This window comes from Rhinolophus sinicus, linkage group LG12 (assembly GCF_036562045.2).
Source record: "Rhinolophus sinicus isolate RSC01 linkage group LG12, ASM3656204v1, whole genome shotgun sequence".
NCBI classification, from domain to species: Eukaryota; Metazoa; Chordata; class Mammalia; order Chiroptera; family Rhinolophidae; genus Rhinolophus; species Rhinolophus sinicus.
Genome location: NC_133761.1, coordinates 1740400 through 1757104, shown reverse-complemented (window position 1 = coordinate 1757104; position 16705 = coordinate 1740400). Strand labels below are relative to the sequence as shown.

Genomic DNA, 16705 nt, shown 5'->3' with positions numbered 1-16705 from the left:
TGTCAAGTCCCCTCCCCTCTGTACACGTGTTTGCTCTCCTCCTAGGGCTGAGCAGGTGCCCACCCATGTTGGTTTGCTGCCTGCTCCCCCATCCTGTTGTCGCCACAAAAGGCCCGGAAGGCCGGTCCCTCCCTACCTTGGTCAGCTGCTCTTCCCAGCGCGCCTTCTCTGCCGGGTTGAAGAGCTTCTCTGTGGGAGAGAGCGGTCACTGGAGGCCAGGCTGATGTCCACAGCTGGGGCGGGACGTCAGGCTCCATCTCCCCACCCCTAGGACTCTGTCCTGCCTCTGCCTGTCCCAGCTCCAGGCTGGAAGTGAGCTCAGGGGACTGTGAACCATGCTTGAGCTCGGCATCCAGACCTGGGCTGGAGTTGTGGCCCTGCTGGTCTTGCTGTGTGACCTCAGGTGGCCATGTAGGCTCACCAATGGGGAACGGAGGGCTCCCTCTGGCATGGCCCTTTAGGATTTGCTGGGGTCCCCTCAAGATGGGAAAATCAGGGTCAGGGGGGGCACTGTGAGATGGGAAGCCCAACCTTAGAGGGAGGGACTGCTTTGAAGATGGCGCCGGGGGTCTCAGAGGTCACCCCAGGCACAGAGGGATCACCACCCAGCCTGCCAGTCCCAGGGCACGGGTGCAAAGCCTAGGCAAGCTGGGGCCAGCTGGCCTCCTCCCAGGCCTTAGCATTTAAAGTCCCAAGCGCGGCCTCCTCCATTGGCCTAGAGGCCTCCCCTGCCCAGGTGGGCCACCCTGTAGATGGCAGAAGCTGCCACACTTGCGTCCTCCCACTGCCCCCAACCCCTCGCTGACGCTGCTGACTAATTCCTCCCTGAGGCCCTGAGGCATATACACCATTCCGTCCTCAAACTCCTACTCATCCCTCAAGACACAGCTGAGACTTGGCTGCTTCCTCTGGGAAGCCTTCCCTGATGACCACCAGGGCAGCCCAGTACCTCCCCAGCTGGGCAGCAGTGAGCTGCTCGTGCTTGTGAAGGAACGAATGGGTGACTAAATGAGAGTTGGCGCGTGCCTCCCGGGAAGGTCCTGATGGCAGGGAGCCTGGCACATGGCAGGTGCTTAGTCAGCATTTGCTGTCTTGCATTAGCTCAGCACTCATCCTGGCAGGACCCCAACTTACAGTCAGAATGGGGCAGCCCAGTAGGGCAGTGTCACCCTTTCACAGCGGTCCTGACCCAGCCCGGGCTGGCCGAGGGGAGGTGGGCAGTGGTTGGCCTCTGCCATGAACGTGCTGGGTCTCTGTCCACCCCCGCCATGCTGGGCTGGAGGCAGAGGGCGGCCTGGGGGTGCCTCGGGACCCAAGGGCAGGACGTACGGTCAGAGGTCAGGATGCCCATGACGTGGAGGAGGCTTCGGTGTGGGAAGACGCCCGTCAGCACCTCGGCCTCCAGGTGCTGGGTCACCCTGTGCCACGCGTGCCTGCAGACGGCCACCAGCATGTTGCTGGCCGTGTCCTGGTACTCCTCTTCCAGGTCCTTTGCGGGGGGAAGGCAAACAACGGGAGTGGGCGCTGGTCCAGCGCTCTGGCACCTCACACCCGTGGTCTGTTTCGGTTGGGCGGGCAGCTATTGACAGCCATTCATTGGATAGAAGACGGAGGCCAACGAGCCAAGAGCACAGCTGGCGGGGGAAGCTCAGGCTTTGCCCCAGGCTCCCACCTTCATCTGCCTCAACATCCCTGCTCCTCTCGCGGCTCCAGAAACCCGTCCTCATTCCTCCGCTGCTGAGCCTTTGCTCATGCTGCGCCCCTGCCTGTGACACTGTTCCCACTCGCCCTGGCTGTACAACTCCCGGTCCATTTCTAAAGCTCACTCCGTGGCCCACACTCAGGAGACACGTCCTGAAGGCTCTAGCCGCCGTCACCTCCCCTCCCGAGCTCCTGGCAGCTGAGGACAATGTCACGTCCTCTGGCTCTTCGTCACTACGAATGCAGAACCAGCCTCTGCTCCGCTCCGGAGTTCTCTGGCCTGAGGAGTCAGCTGAGGGTCAGCTGCTCGGGACAGAAGCCCAGCTGGCCGGTCCCCTGGCCCGCCTGTGACCCTGGCCAGGCCCACCCCTGTCTAATAGAGGGGGCAACCTCAGGCAGAAAGGAACAGCCTGTGTCCTGGAGCCCGGCTCTGTGTCGCCACACCTGCACTTTTCTCAATAAGTGTGTTGGAATTTCTTTTGGTTTTGCTCCAATTTGGGTTCCTCCCTTCTCCATTTCTTGGTGGGAGCCACCGGGTGTTTTCCGGGGCTGTTAGCATGAAGGAGGTGTCACAGGAATATCGCTGGGCGAAGGCTGGCGGTCTGCCCTGCAGTTGGTGGCATCTCAAAGTGACGGTGTCTGCGTGCCCTGTGACCTTTGAATCATCACATGAAATCATCATGTCCTTTGTAATTTATTGAAAGTGTGGCGATCCGGGTTTCTCCTTAAGATGGTGGACAGAATCTGATGTCCCTCTTTCAAAAAGAGACTTCAACTAAACTACATTAGGAGAACTTTTAAAAGGACAGTGGAGTATAAGAGGAGATATTTACAAAGGACAGCAGCCACCACTTCTGGAAGCTGGAAAGCAGATGGATGAGAGGTCACCGGGCTGAGTGCTGGGCCAGCAGCAGGACAAGCTTAGAACCAGCCCCGCCCACTACACGAGCTCCCCATTGTTTGGTGGAAAACCGGAAGGGTTGCATCTCCCAGACCCCTGCAACTGGGATGCTGGGGATGGGAGTGAAGTGCTTAAGAAGTGGTCATTTGCCTGGATGCCCTCCGCTCTCCACACACCTGGAGCGTCCAGCATGGTCTGGAGGCGTGGTGTCTGGAGAGGGCAGCGGGCAGGCCAGGCCCTCCACAGTGCTGCCCAGGGCCTCAGCCTCCAGGCCGAACACTAGACCAGGGTCTTCTCTGGGAAACCTGGACGGAAACCAGGGGAACCAGGAGGGAAGACATAGAGGTTCTGACATGGAGCGTAGGCAGGGGGCAGTGGCCTCTCCTCATTATTCCACAACGGACGCCAAATTCTATCAACCCCACCCCATCAACTCCTAAGCACTGCAGACAGCCATGCTGGAGAAGGCCTGGGACGTGGGAGAGAAGAAAACCCACAGCCACAAACCTGATGAAACGCAGAGCAAAGCAGCGCGGAGGAAACAGAGGCTGGACGGAGATGGAAACGTCAAGCAAAACCCTCTTTAATATCCTCTGAGAGATAAGGGAAGATACTGCATCCGTGAGCGTATGAACGGCATGATACAAGAGAGGAAGATTCCGAGAGCAGAGTCAAGATCTCCTGAAAGTTAAAGACGCGAGGACACAGGTGGGAAGCTGAATTAGAAGGTTCAGAAGATAACAGCACATCTTTAAAGAGCAGAACAAAGGGCAGAGAGACGGAGAAGGAGAGGCAAGGTAAGAATGTAAGGATTCGTGGGACGCGCTGCGTCTGGGGGTTGGGCGTTCCTGGAGCCCAGAACAGTCACACAGGGGCATCAGCAGCGAGTTAACGGAAGCCATTTTCCAGAAAGAAAGGAGCTAAGCAACCAGACTTCAAGGACACATGATTGCAAAGCCTTGTGGCTAAAAACAGACCCAGAGCGAGGCACACCACTGTGCAACCACAGTGCGTGCAGGACAAAGAGAAGGTTCCAGAAGCCTGCCAGCAGAAAGGCAGGCTGTGGATGAAGGACCCTTGTTCAGAATGGCTCTGGAGTCTGTGCAACCGCACGGGGGTGGGCAGGAAGGCAAGGGGATTGCCAGCTTTCATGCTTGGTCCACAATGAATAGAACAGATATTTCCAGGAAAGCATGGTCTCCAAGTTGTGCTTCCCAAGCACACTTTCTCAGGAAGAGAGAGAGAGTAAATGGGAAAAGAGGAAGGCTTGGGGTACAGGAGATGGGGGTGAGCAACAGGAGTCCCAGCCTGGGCTTAGACACAGATGCAGGAAGGTGTGCTCGGCCCGTCTGGACCTGGGTGAGGACGTGCCTACTTTCCCCACAAGTCCTGGAGCAGCTCGTGGCACCCACACACGCCTGCCCCAACCCACGCTGGAGACGGCCCTCTGCCCTGGCCCGGCCCCGCCTTAGGCTGACCCAGAGGGGCTCTTGGTCACCCTCGGGGGGCTGAAGCCGGGCCACCACCCAGACACTGGTGAGCCTGCCCGTCCTACAGTCTCACCTGGGTCACACCTCCCTCCACCATAGCTCTTTCTTGGTATGTAACTATACACAAATGTACATTTAAAATACGCCTGACACACTTCACGATGATGAGCTACATGTTTTTAAAAAATTTAAAAAAGACTTTTAAAAAGAAAAGAATGTAGAGGGTGTGGACCGTGTTCCGTTTTTCTCTGCTAATCACACTAGAATCACACACGACGTCTTTGCAGGGAGAGTGGGACTCCGCCGTGTCCCAGCTGGGCCATGACTGCAGGCGCGGCTCCTAAACACAGCCCCTTGGTTGGGCCCGCCTTCTGTAAACGGGGTGCCAAGCACCGTTGGGGTGTGCAAGTAGGCCCCTTCTGGCTTTGGAGTGCCAGGGCCTGGACCTGCCGCGGTGGGCCTGTCGATCAGCCCCGCTCTCCGACATGACTCGTCGAGTGTTTACCGACTAGTTCCCTCTGGGGCTGCCCTAGGCTGGTGCTCTGAATAAAATCCATGGGCCCCCATGCCCTTGGAGACATAATCAACTGAGACAGTTGGCTGGCACAGGGCAGCCCCTGGACTGCAGCCTGTGGCGGGGACAGGGTGGGGGGGAGGGGAGGGCGGTTCAGGTCTGAACCTGTAATTGTCGGTGAGGCAGGCCCTGAAGGTGGGCCACCAAGGGCCTGGGAATGGGTGAGACTGGCAGAGACTTCCAGAAGCTGGGGTGTGGCAAGCAGCAGTGGGAATGGTAAGGAAAGTGGTGGAGAGAGGAGATTCCTGAGCCCACCACAGGGCGGAGACCGCCAGGAACCCGCTCACAGGCCCTGAGGTCTTAGACAACAATGAGCTCCCTGAGCCTCACCTTTCCCATCTGCAAAATAGGTGCATGAGATTGTCAACCTCTCTGAAGGGGCTGGTGGTAAAACAATGAGAAAATGGGCAGAAGCCGCTTGGTTAACCACAGGCTGGGCAGTCCCAGCATGTGTGGATCCTGGGGCAGCTGCCTGCCTTTCTGGGAGCCCTGGGGGGAGGGGAAGCCCACCGTGGACTTGGTCATGTTCTCCAGGGCCAGCTTCATGAAGATTTCCGTCCATCTCTCCTCCAGGGACTCACTGGCTCCAATGACCGTCTCCAGGACTTGGAGCAGCCGGAGCTTGTGCCGGTTGGAGATCTGAGGGTGGCAGGGTGGACAGAGGCTCAGGGACACGTAGGGCCTGGTCATGTGGGGCGGTCGTGGGAGCATCGGTGAGGAGAGGGTGAGGGGGCCCGAGGGGAAAGGTCCCAAGGGGCTGCGTTTGGCCACTCCTCTGATAACCATTTAGTGGACACCTGCTATATGCAGCCCGTGAACCAGGTTCTGCAGACAGATGAGTATGAATTTGTCCCTATACTCAGGGAGCTGCTGTGGGATTTTAAAAGCATTCCGTCTGTAAAGCCAGTTCGTTGACTTACTGCCTTATTCACTCATTCATTAAAACTCAGACAGATCTCCCCCCACTCGTCCACCCATCATCCACCCGTCCACCCGTCCGTCTCTGCCACTTAATGGCTCTGTGACTTTGGGCCTCAGTTTCTGCGCCTGTGGGGCTCATAATATCTGTATCATGAGACTGTTCTGAGGTTGGTCAGTACACGTCGGTCCACTTTGCCTCCTCCCACCCCACAACTCAGTGGACGTATGAGGAGTTTGACGTGTCCCGCGTCCTGTGGCTGCTGTGTGGAGAAGCCACGCGTGAGCCCTCCGCTCTGCTCCCCGTGCCTCCCCTCAAGGGCCCGAGCCGCTCCCACCTCCGGGTTGTCTGTAAAGTAGTGATAAGTGGTTTCCAGCACCAGGTTGGGGGCCCCATGAGCCATGTCCTTGATCTTGTGGATGATGTGCTTCAGGCGGTGGGGGTCCAAACCGTTCAGGCCTCGGAGCGCCTTGAAGCAGATGGCTAAAGCAGACGGCAAGAAGGTGTGAGGGTGGGTGGGCATGGAAGGCCGCCTCGCGCTGCAGGCTGGTGGGCCAGGAAGGGGTGGGGCTCGGGTAAACGAGGACGGGAGAACTGAGCATAGTGGGAAATCCTGGGCCTCCCGACTGTCCAGTCTGTCCTTCTGGGCTTCAAGGAAGGAGAAGGAGCAAGATTGCATACAGGCCTGCACACCTTTATTCACCCATGCGTATTTCCACCCATCATTGAGTCAACTGCCCTTTCATCCATCCATTTATCCATTCGTCTGTCATCCCCCTATGCACTGATCCATCTGTCCATCTACCTGGACATTCATACATATGTCTGTTCAGTCCATCTATCTGTCTACTTGTCTATCTATCCTTACTCTCACCCACCAACCCAACCGTTAATAAATTTATCCACACCCATAGATCCATCCATCCATCCATCATCCATCCATCCATCCATCCATCCATCCATCCATCCACCCACCATCCACCATCCACCATCCATCCATCCATCCATCCATCCACCCAATCCACCATCCATCCATCCATCCATCCATCCATCCATCCACCATCCATCCATCCATCCATCCACCCAATCCACCATCCATCCATCCACCATCCATCCACCGAATCCACCATCCATCCATCCATCCATCCATCCATCCATCCATCCATCCACCCAATCCACCATCCATCCATCCATCCATCCATCCATCCATCCATCCACCCAATCCACCATCCATCCATCCATCCATCCATCCATCCATCCATCCATCCACCCAATCCACCATCCATCCATCCACCATCCATCCATCCATCCACCATCCACCATCCATCCATCCACCATCCATCCATCCACCATCCACCATCCATCCATCCATCCATCCATCCATCCATCCACCCAATCCACCCAATCCACCATCCATCCATCCATCCATCCATCCATCCATCCATCCACCATCCATCCATCCACCATCCACCATCCATCCATCCATCCATCCATCCATCCATCCATCCATCCATCCATCCATCCATCCATCCACCATCCATCCATCCATCCACCATCCATCCATCCATCCATCCATCCATCCACCATCCATCCATCCATCCATCCATCCATCCATCCATCCACCATCCATCCATCCATCCATCCATCCATCCACCATCCATCCATCCATCCACCATCCACCATCCATCCATCCACCATCCATCCATCCACCATCCATCCATCCATCCATCCATCCATCCATCCATCCACCCATCCACCATCCATCCATCCACCATCCATCCATCCATCCACCATCCACCATCCATCCATCCATCCATCCACCATCCATCCATCCATCCATCCATCCATCCATCCATCCATCCATCCATCCATCCATCCATCCATCCATCCATCCATCCATCCATCCAACCATCCATCCATCCATCCATCCATCCATCCATCCATCCATCCATCCATCCATCCATCCATCCATCCATCCATCCATCCATCCATCCATCCATCCATCCATCCATCCATCCATCCACCATCCATCCATCCATCCATCCATCCATCCATCCATCCACCATCCACCATCCATCCATCCATCCATCCATCCACCATCCATCCATCCATCCATCCATCCATCCATCCATCCACCATCCATCCATCCATCCATCCATCCATCCACCATCCACCATCCATCCATCCATCCATCCATCCATCCATCCATCCATCCATCCATCCATCCACCATCCACCATCCATCCATCCATCCACCATCCATCCATCCATCCATCCATCCACCATCCATCCATCCATCCATCCACCATCCATCCATCCACCATCCATCCATCCATCCACCATCCATCCACCATCCATCCATCCATCCACCATCCATCCATCCATCCACTCACCCATTCATCCATAAACTCATCTATCCACCCATCTACTCACGATTCATCCATATAGTCATCCATTCATGAATTAATCATACATCCCTCTATCTCTCCATCTATTCGTTCCTTCATCCCCTCACCCTCCATCCAGTCCTCCAACGTTCGATGAGGCTCACTCTGGGGGGTTATAGGGCTGTGAGTAGGGTCTGAAAGAGGAGTCAGGGCCCAGCTCTGTTCTGAAGGTGCCTCCAGCCCAGCCCAGTATCAGTGGACTTTGGTTCTGTGGGGTAGTTGTGTAAACGGCTCTGGGCACACAGAGAGGGCAGAGGCAGTAAATCCTGACTAAGGCGGAGAAACAGTAGGGACTGGCTTCTCAGAGGAGGTGGAAACTTGCCTGGAAGGATGAGGGCAAGTCACCCTTTGAAAGGGGAAAAGCCTTCCAGCGAGCGGGCCAGGCCTAAGCTGAGGCTCTAAGGTCTGAAAGGTGTGGGAGGAGAGTGAGGTGTGAGAGGGGTGTTTTTGGGCTTTGGATGGCACCTCGGAGGCATAAAGAGGCTCTGTTGCAAGCGGCACTGTGTCCACACCCCTGCCACCACCGGTCCCAGAAGGTGGACACCCCCGGCCCTCATCCCCAGCACTTCCTTGCATGCAGGGCCGTGGTGTGCTGGAGCCCGGGTCCAGGGCGGGGGGTCACCTGTGTTGTAGGCTTCCTTCAAGAACATGCTGTGGTCCTGGGGCCTGAGGGCGGCCTGGGTGCTATGCGACTTGCTCAGCAGGATGGCGGTGGGGTGTGCCGGCCTGTCCCTGTGGACAGAGTCCTGAGGTATCTTCCTGCAAGACAGGTCCTTCATGGATTCGGAGGTTTGGGAGGAGATTCTGAAATGGAAAAGGGGTCTTGGGTGTTTGCACCTGGGCACCTTGTTGCATTCATGGCTGTGAGTACCACAGATACTGGGGGCTGCCGTGGTCTGGGTCAGGTGTGGCCACATCTTTCCCTTCGCCCACCCTTATGTTCAGTGGACTGGCTGAGCCCTGGCAGGAGGGCAGGGGTCTCATGGCCTCAGGAACACTCCTGAGTTGGCAGCATTGTCCGTGGGACTTCCCAGCAAGTGTTGGTGGGACAGTCATGGCTGGTACGGCCTGGAGGGTTACAGGGTACAGCATCCCCAGTTCCAGCCCTCGTACTGACTTGGAAGAGGGGCCAGTCTTTTCAGGACCCCACGTGACCGCCCTGGCTACCCACACATCACTGGTGGGGTGTTGGAGGGAGGTCAGAGAGCCTCAGGAGAGGGTGGGGCAGCAGCCATGAAGCTGGCTGTGCTGTACCAGTTCCACCTGTGCCCCAGGCCCCACCATCCTGGTGCTTCAGGAGGCTTGTTTGCAAGAGACATTGAGGAGAAATGTGCGACGAGAGCAAGGATGGCTATGGTGCCCCTTAAAGCTGCTGTGTGCCGTCTTCTCCTCTTCTTCCTTCCTATTTCCTCTTGCCTTCCTCTTCTGCTAGTGTGGGGACAGGATTCTCTCTGACTGTGTTCATTGCCACAAGGGGCCAAAAAAGCAGGCATCCTTCATTTTCAGGGTTCTGCCCAAGCCGGGCGCTCCCACAGCTCCCTTCAGGGGAGCCTCCGTGGCAGCAGTGGGTTTTTCCTCCACCTGCTTCACGACCTATTGCTTGTTCACACTCAGTTCCCACTTCCCAACTACCTGCCACGGGCGAGATATGCTCTCTCTAGGCTCTGGGGATAGAACAGTGAGCAAGATGAAAAACAAACAGCAAATCTGATAGGCACGTTGTGTGTCATACTAGCAGGAAGTTCGTCTCAATATTTTATCCATTTATCTGTTCCGCCGTGTACAAAATGTGTCAGATCACGTCACTCAAAATCCTCTTGAGGTTCCCCACACAAAAAAAGGCTACTAGAACTAAAGAGCGAGTTCAGCAAATTTGCAAATATAAAGTCAGTATGCAAAAACCAGTCATATTTCTAGATACTAGCAATGAATAATTGGGAGATTAAATAAAAAGTTACCCCATACAATAGCACTAAAAATCATGACATATTTACATATAAATCTAACAAATAATTGCAAGATCTACAGTGTGTCCCCCAAAATAAGACCTAGCTGGACAATCAGCTCTTGTGTTTTTTGGAGTAAAAATTAATATAAGACCCGGTATTATATTATATTATATTATATTATATTATATTATATTATATTATATTATATTTATTATGTTATGTTATATTATATTAAAGACCCAGTCTTATAGTATATTAATTTTTGCTCCAAAAGACGCATTAGAGCTGATGGTCTGCCTAGGTCTCATTTTCGGGGAAACACGGTATGTACTGTAAAGTACAAAATAATGATGAAAGGAATTAAGGAGACATACACCATGTTCATGGATTGGAATACTCTAATACAATAGTCTTAAGATACTACTTTTCTCTAAATTTATCTAAGTATTTTGTACAATTCCAATAAAAATCCCAGCAGAATTTTTTTTGTAGTAACCAACAAATGCTTTCCAATTTGTATGGAAAAGTAAAGGAACGAAGATAGCCAAACAATTTTGAAGCAGAACAGAGGTGGAGGAGCGACACTACTTTTTAAAGATTTATTATGAAGCTGTAGTCATCAACACAATGTCGTTTGATGGAAGCATAGACATATGAAGTAATGGAACAAAACATGGAGTCCAGAAAAAGACCCACGCCAATAAGGCCAACCAATATGTGATGAAAGTGCAAAAACAGTTCAATTAAGAAAGGATCAACAAGCAGTGCTGCAATTATTGGATATACAGGTGCAAAAAATCCCAATTTATGCCTCGAACTATGTACAAAAATTAAAATAGACCTTTAGACCTAAAAGTAAAACATAAAATTCTAAAACTTCTAGAAGAAAAGGTAGGAGAAAATCTTGGTGACCTTGGGTTAGACAAAGATTTCTTAGCTGTGACACCAAAAACACTACTCATAAAAGAAAAAGTGATAACTTTGGTTTCGTCAGAATTAAGAACTTCTGCTTTTGAAAGACATCTGTAAAAAATGAAAAGATAAGCTGCAGACTTGGAGGAAATACTTGCAAATCACGTATCTGATGGAGGGCTATGTGCAGGATATACTTGTATAAAGAACACAGGACAAAATGAAGCAAAACCACAAACAACCTAACAAAATATGAGCGATTTGAGCAGACCTTCCACCAAAGGAGGTCAACAGATAGCAAATAAGCACATGAAAACTGCGTGACATCATTCCGCATGAGCGATGCAAATTAAAGCCACCGTTGAAACATCATTACGCACAGACTGGAAGGGACTCAGGAAGCTGGAAAATGCCAGGTCCTGCTGAGGTTGCAGGGTAGCTGGATGTCTCGTACGTTGCTGGTGGGAATGCAAAATGGGACAGCCCCTGCGGAAGATAGTTTGGTTTTCCACACCTAGGCGTGTACGCAACTGCAGTGACAACTTCTGTCCACACAACAATCTGTACCTGAACGTTTGTAGCAGCTCTACTTGTAATAGCCCCAAATGGAACACATCCAAATGTCCTTCAACTGGTGAGTGCATCAACTGTGTTACAGCCATAGAAATACTGCTCAGTGACGAGAAATGAATTTCTGTAACTGCAACCACACAGGTGATTCGTCAGTGCATTGTGCAGGTGAGAGAAACCAGACCCCCAAAGCTATGCAGTGCCCAGGGCAGAATCATTCCTTCCTGCTGTCATTCATTCAGTGGGTGTTTATAAAATGCCTACTGCGTGCCAGGCACTGCTCCGTGCCCTGGGGTTTCATCAGTGAACAGAACACATAGAAACCCCTTCCCTTGTGGCGCTCACATTCTTGGGGGACAGACACGATGGACAGACAAGCGGTGTACTTGTGTCACCTGGGGACAGTGACATGGAGGGAAAGCAAGCGGGACAAGCTGTGGATAAGCTGTGGGGGACAATTCTGAATGGCCTGTTTCGGGGAGGCTTGGCAGAGGATGCGCCCAGTGTGTGTTGGACGGCTGAAGAAATGAAGGCGTGATGAATGAATGAAGGCATTCTGGGAATAGGGCAGCTCCCCCGAGGCGAGCACAGCTTCCTGCCGGAGAGCGATGGCGCCTCCCTTCCTGTCACCTCACCTCCACTGCCACGTGTTGGGCGACTGAACCCGCCCACAGTCCTCACACCAACCTCACGAGGTGGCGGGGCGCAGAGAGGCTCCCTGACCTGTCCCGGGTCACACAACCTCTGCAGGACGGTGCTGGCTCAGACCTGGGCCCCGACCCCGAAGCTGCATCCTGGGAGCTTGACTTTACACATGAAGCCTGGGTGGTGCCACCTCTGTGGGCATCTCACGCGGGTGGAGCCTGGCCTCTCTCTGCGCCCAGGAGGGGCCTCGGGCCAGTCGGCGTTGGCTACAGGCATGACTGAGACCCCTTATCTCGCCCCAAACCCGCGTCCCAGCCCTGCCATGACCAAAATTGAATGTGTTTTGAAATACATAAAAACTATAGGGACAGTTAGGCACGCAGCTGCAGACTGGAGGACGTCCTAGAAGCCATCTAAGACATGGCAGAGGACGAGTGAGGTCGGACACACACACGGAAACAACGGCCTGCAGACCAAAGAGCAGAATTCACAGGCAGGCACAAAGTTGTTTCCTGGAATGGCCCACAGGCAGGGGATCACAAACCAGACAGCTCTGGAACTGCCCAGGGACAGCCTGGGAGCCGGGCCTCTCTGTGCCCCCACAGAGGGCACCCACCGGCCTGGCAGTACGAGGAGGCAGGGGAGAGAGCCTGCCAGCTGGGAGGGTGGAGCTGCTCCTAGTGCCCACTCAGGATGCTGGGGACACTGGGACCCAAAGGCCCTGGAGGAACCTTCCTTGAAGAAGAAGCTGGGACTCAGGGAAGCAGGCAGATGGTCTGTCCACTCATTTACACGCCAGGCGACTGTGGATGTGGCCAGTGACACTGCTCGTTGTCACAGGCCGTCGGCAGCCACCCGGCCGTGCAATGGCAAAGCCTTCCTTTGAATTCAAGTCCCCCCCCCCCCCACCGGCTGCCCCTCCACCACACCAAGGACTGCAGGCGGGGGCCCAGCCCCACACCCCCAGATGCTCCTGGCTGTAGGACCACTCCCTCCTTGGCTCAGGGCCTGGCTGTCAGTCCTTGCTCCCCACAGAAAGAGGGAGAGGCCAGGCACCCATGAGAAGCAGGGCTTTGGGGTCCCCTCCTGCGTTCCCACACATCCTGGCCTGGCACTGGGCTGACCTGGGGTTCTGGGACATGGCTGATGACGCCCTATCAGCCGTGGTGTGGCTGCGTGGCTTTTCTGAATGCTGTCCGTCCATGTGGGGATGTGGATTGGAGAACCCACAGGCACCAGCCGCTACTCTGTCCTCATGCCCGATGGGGCAGCCCTATCTCTAGGCGTGCCCTCCCCCGCCCTGACCTCACCCCTGAGGTCACAATGGTTCTAGTGTCCCTGGCACCTTTCCAGGACAGTGTTGTGGAAGCAGACACTGTGTGTCTGGCACAGCGTGATACGTGTGTGTGAGTGTGTGTGAGTGTGCACGCATACTTGTGTTCCCAAAGTGGCCCTTCCCCTCTGGTTCTCAGCTGTCCCCATAAGACCCAGGAACCCAGCCCCGCCACCTTGACTGCAGCCTGTGGGGACCTGGGACAGCAGACCCAGCTAAGCTGGGATTCCTAACCCAGGAAACTGTAAGATAGTAAATGAGTGTTGTTTTAAGCACTAAGGTTGGGGTCCTTTGTTACTCAGTAATAGAGAACTACTACATGTTCCGCGTCAGGAAAAGGTGGCAGAGTCAGGATTGTGTGTGACTTCCCATCACACTGGGCCATGGCCCAGCTGCACGGCTGCAGAGTGGAGCTGGGTCCAGAAGGCAGGTCACTCTGGAATGGAAGGGTCTGCACATAATCTGGTTTGCCTGGAACCCCCTTCCTCGAGTTCTTTCATCTTCCCTTCACCACAGAGGGGACTGGACAAAAACTGGGTCCATAAATCCATTCATGAGGGACAGTCCCTGGGAGGCCTGAGCCTGCAAAGCTGCCAGAACAGGCGTTTGGAGAGCGCCCCTCCTGTGAGAACATGCCCCCGCCATCCTCGGGCCTGCTCCTGCCAGTCGTTTTGCCTGGTGGCTTCGGCCAGTGGTGTGCTGGAGTCACCCAACAGGCTTCATGACCCGTCCTTAGCTTTGCAGCAATGTTGAGAGCTGGTTGTTAAATGTAGCCATAGAAGCTTGTCGTTAAACGGATTATATTAAAAACAGGGAATAAATGCCGCACACTCACAACTTCGCGATTATTTGTATTTCACATTACCTTGGCCCTAGAGGTTATTTATAACGAGGCATATACGTATATGTGGTGAGCTACTGTGCATGTCTGCTGGCCTCCGCGTGCAGGGCTGTCACAGTGGTAGCAGGAAATCAGCCGTGGTGGGAGATTTACACCATGGAAATAGGCTATGCTACAAGTCAGGGCCTTTTCTTTTGGAGAGCTCCTCGCTAAATGTTTGCCAGGCTGATTGGGCAAGGTGGACCCACGAGGGCCCTCCCTTGGAAATCTGGAATTGGGGCCAAGAGTTAGGCCTTGGGGTAGGGAGTGGGGTCCCCTCCTTAGGACTCCAGGTAGAAGGGAGGTGAGAGAGGACGGAGTACAGAGAAGCTGAGGCCTGAGGGGGACGAGCCCTGGGGGTTTCAGAGGGCCTGGCCCAGACTTTCCAGGCCTCCATTGGCCTTGTGGGTTCCTAGAATATCCTACATAATTCATACCTCGGTTATGATGAGGCAGATTTTCTGTAACCTCTTTCCCCAAGTCCTGGCCGGCCAAACGAACAGGCTGCTCTGGAGGCGGGGGCCGGGGAGGCTGGATGTCAGGGGATTTGAGTTTCACATCAGGTGGCTGGGAGCGGATGACGCTTCTCTGTCAGGGGTTTTCAGGCAAACCCACCTCGGCCTATTGACACGTGGGATCTGACCCTGTGCACGTCGTCCTACCCCTCACTGCGTTTGACAATGGTGCGATGACAAGGTCCAGGTCCCTGGCATGTCTCCCCATCAACTCAGGAATTAGGAAGCTGTCAGCACCAAGGGGGACACCTTGTGCTGGGTATGGGCTCCCAGCCTAGTGGCCGCTTCTCACAGCAGCCTGGGAGCCTGGTGGTGTGCTCACCACTCTGAACCTTGACGCTCAGAGAGGGTCAGGAACTGGCCAGAGGTCACACAGCAAGCAGTCAGTGGTGGAGCCAGGTTCAAACTCATGCTCTCCAGTACCAGTCCAGGATAAAGATGAGGTCCATGGACTACCTCACATTTGACCCTCAGAGTGCCTGCTCCCCCCCCCAGTGCCTCCGTGTCCCCAGGGTATGAGCCCAGAGGGCCAGGTGTGCCCGCCAGCGCCTCCCCTCAATGCCAGCAGATGGCGCCATGGGCCCAGGCAGGACTTCCAGCAGGGGCTGCCTTGGCAGGATGGAGGAGGGGTTCAGTGACATGCCCTCCCCCACACCACAGCCCACCTGAGCCCAGAACGGCAGGTCAGGGTGTGTGGGGGAGGGGACTCTGACATCCCACTGCCCAGGGATGGCCCCGGGGGTGCAGACACTGGGAGGCGGCCGCTCTGGGAGAGCCCCATCTGGCTCCCACCTCCGTGCCTTTACAGTCCATTCCCCTGCCTGGGCTCCCTCCGGCTCCAGCTGCAGCTGGAGACCATACAAGACGCTGCTATTGCTGCTCCAAAGAGAATGGGCCTGACTCAGGGCCCAGCAGCCCAGCCCGTGCCCTGCTACGCAGCCTCCCCTTCTGTCCCCTCTGACTCCTCCCGCTAGAACTTTGCTGCCTGCTCCAGCTCGTCCCCCTCCAGGACTTCTTGGCTCAGGGAGTCACTCTTCTCTCTGGGCCTCCTGTGGGGTGGCAGTGGGGCACCAGCCTGACAGACCCATGTGGTCCTTGGCCCCTGGGGTGAGTCCCGGTCCTGCCCGCCCACCCTGTTCCGTCCACAGCGCAATCCTTGTCTGCTGGAGCCCGCCCTGCCCTTTGCTGAGGGCCCCGCCAGGCCTGCGCCCGGCCCCCAACCCTCAGCCTGGAGTTCTGATGCAGACAGAAGAGCAGGAGCTGGTGAGAGTTAGGACCGCACAGTTCCGGTCTGTTCACCCTTCTGTGTGGGCCTGAAGCAAGGCTCTCCCTCGCGACAATGTCATGCAGTTCATTTTGGGGGGTGGGGGTATTTCTGCCCTACCACCTGGGCTCTGCTGGTAAGATACGGGCTCCCACCCATATGGGGGCTATAGAGTTGTTGCGACCGGGCTGCTGATGGCCCTGGACCCTGGAGAGCCCGTGGGATGGGAAGGCTGTGGTCAGGAAGGGTGGCCAGCCTCTACCGGGCCCCGGCCTCCCCTGCCCTGTGAGCACTTGTAGGATGGGGGATGGGGACACTAGAGTGACCTAAGCAAAGGGAAAGTAGGGTCATGGGGATTGGTGGGGTGGGCAGAGGTCTCTGGGTGCCAGGGTGGGGTTGAGACGGATCCAGAAAAGGGTCAGGTGAGCTGCAGGGGTGCAGGGAGGGGCCACTGTGCCTGCTGACCCTTCGTAACCCTCCACCTCCCAGCCCCAGCCCACTTCCAGGTGGGGCCCCTTTAAACACAAGGTTCTCTCCTCCCCTGGGAGGCCCCTCCCTCAGTCTCCTGGGCAGCCAGGTAAACAAGCTTGACCCCAGACTGCTGAC

The 16705-nt window shown here is 55.2% G+C and overlaps 1 protein-coding gene across 1 annotated transcript in view; it reads right to left on the bottom strand.

Annotated features, from left to right (window-relative positions):
- LOC109434701 (maestro heat-like repeat family member 5) overlaps positions 1-13311 on the bottom strand; it is a 46639-nt gene extending 33328 nt beyond the window's left edge. The window contains exons 1-6 of the mRNA XM_074316417.1: positions 13232-13311; positions 8654-8835; positions 5923-6068; positions 5177-5305; positions 1330-1489; positions 137-189 (exon numbers count right to left, since the gene is read on the bottom strand). Coding sequence (XP_074172518.1) covers positions 137-189; positions 1330-1489; positions 5177-5305; positions 5923-6068; positions 8654-8835; positions 13232-13311 — 750 coding nt within the window. The remainder of the gene's footprint in view (positions 1-136; positions 190-1329; positions 1490-5176; positions 5306-5922; positions 6069-8653; positions 8836-13231) is intronic.
- Positions 13312-16705: the final 3394 nt, after the last annotated feature.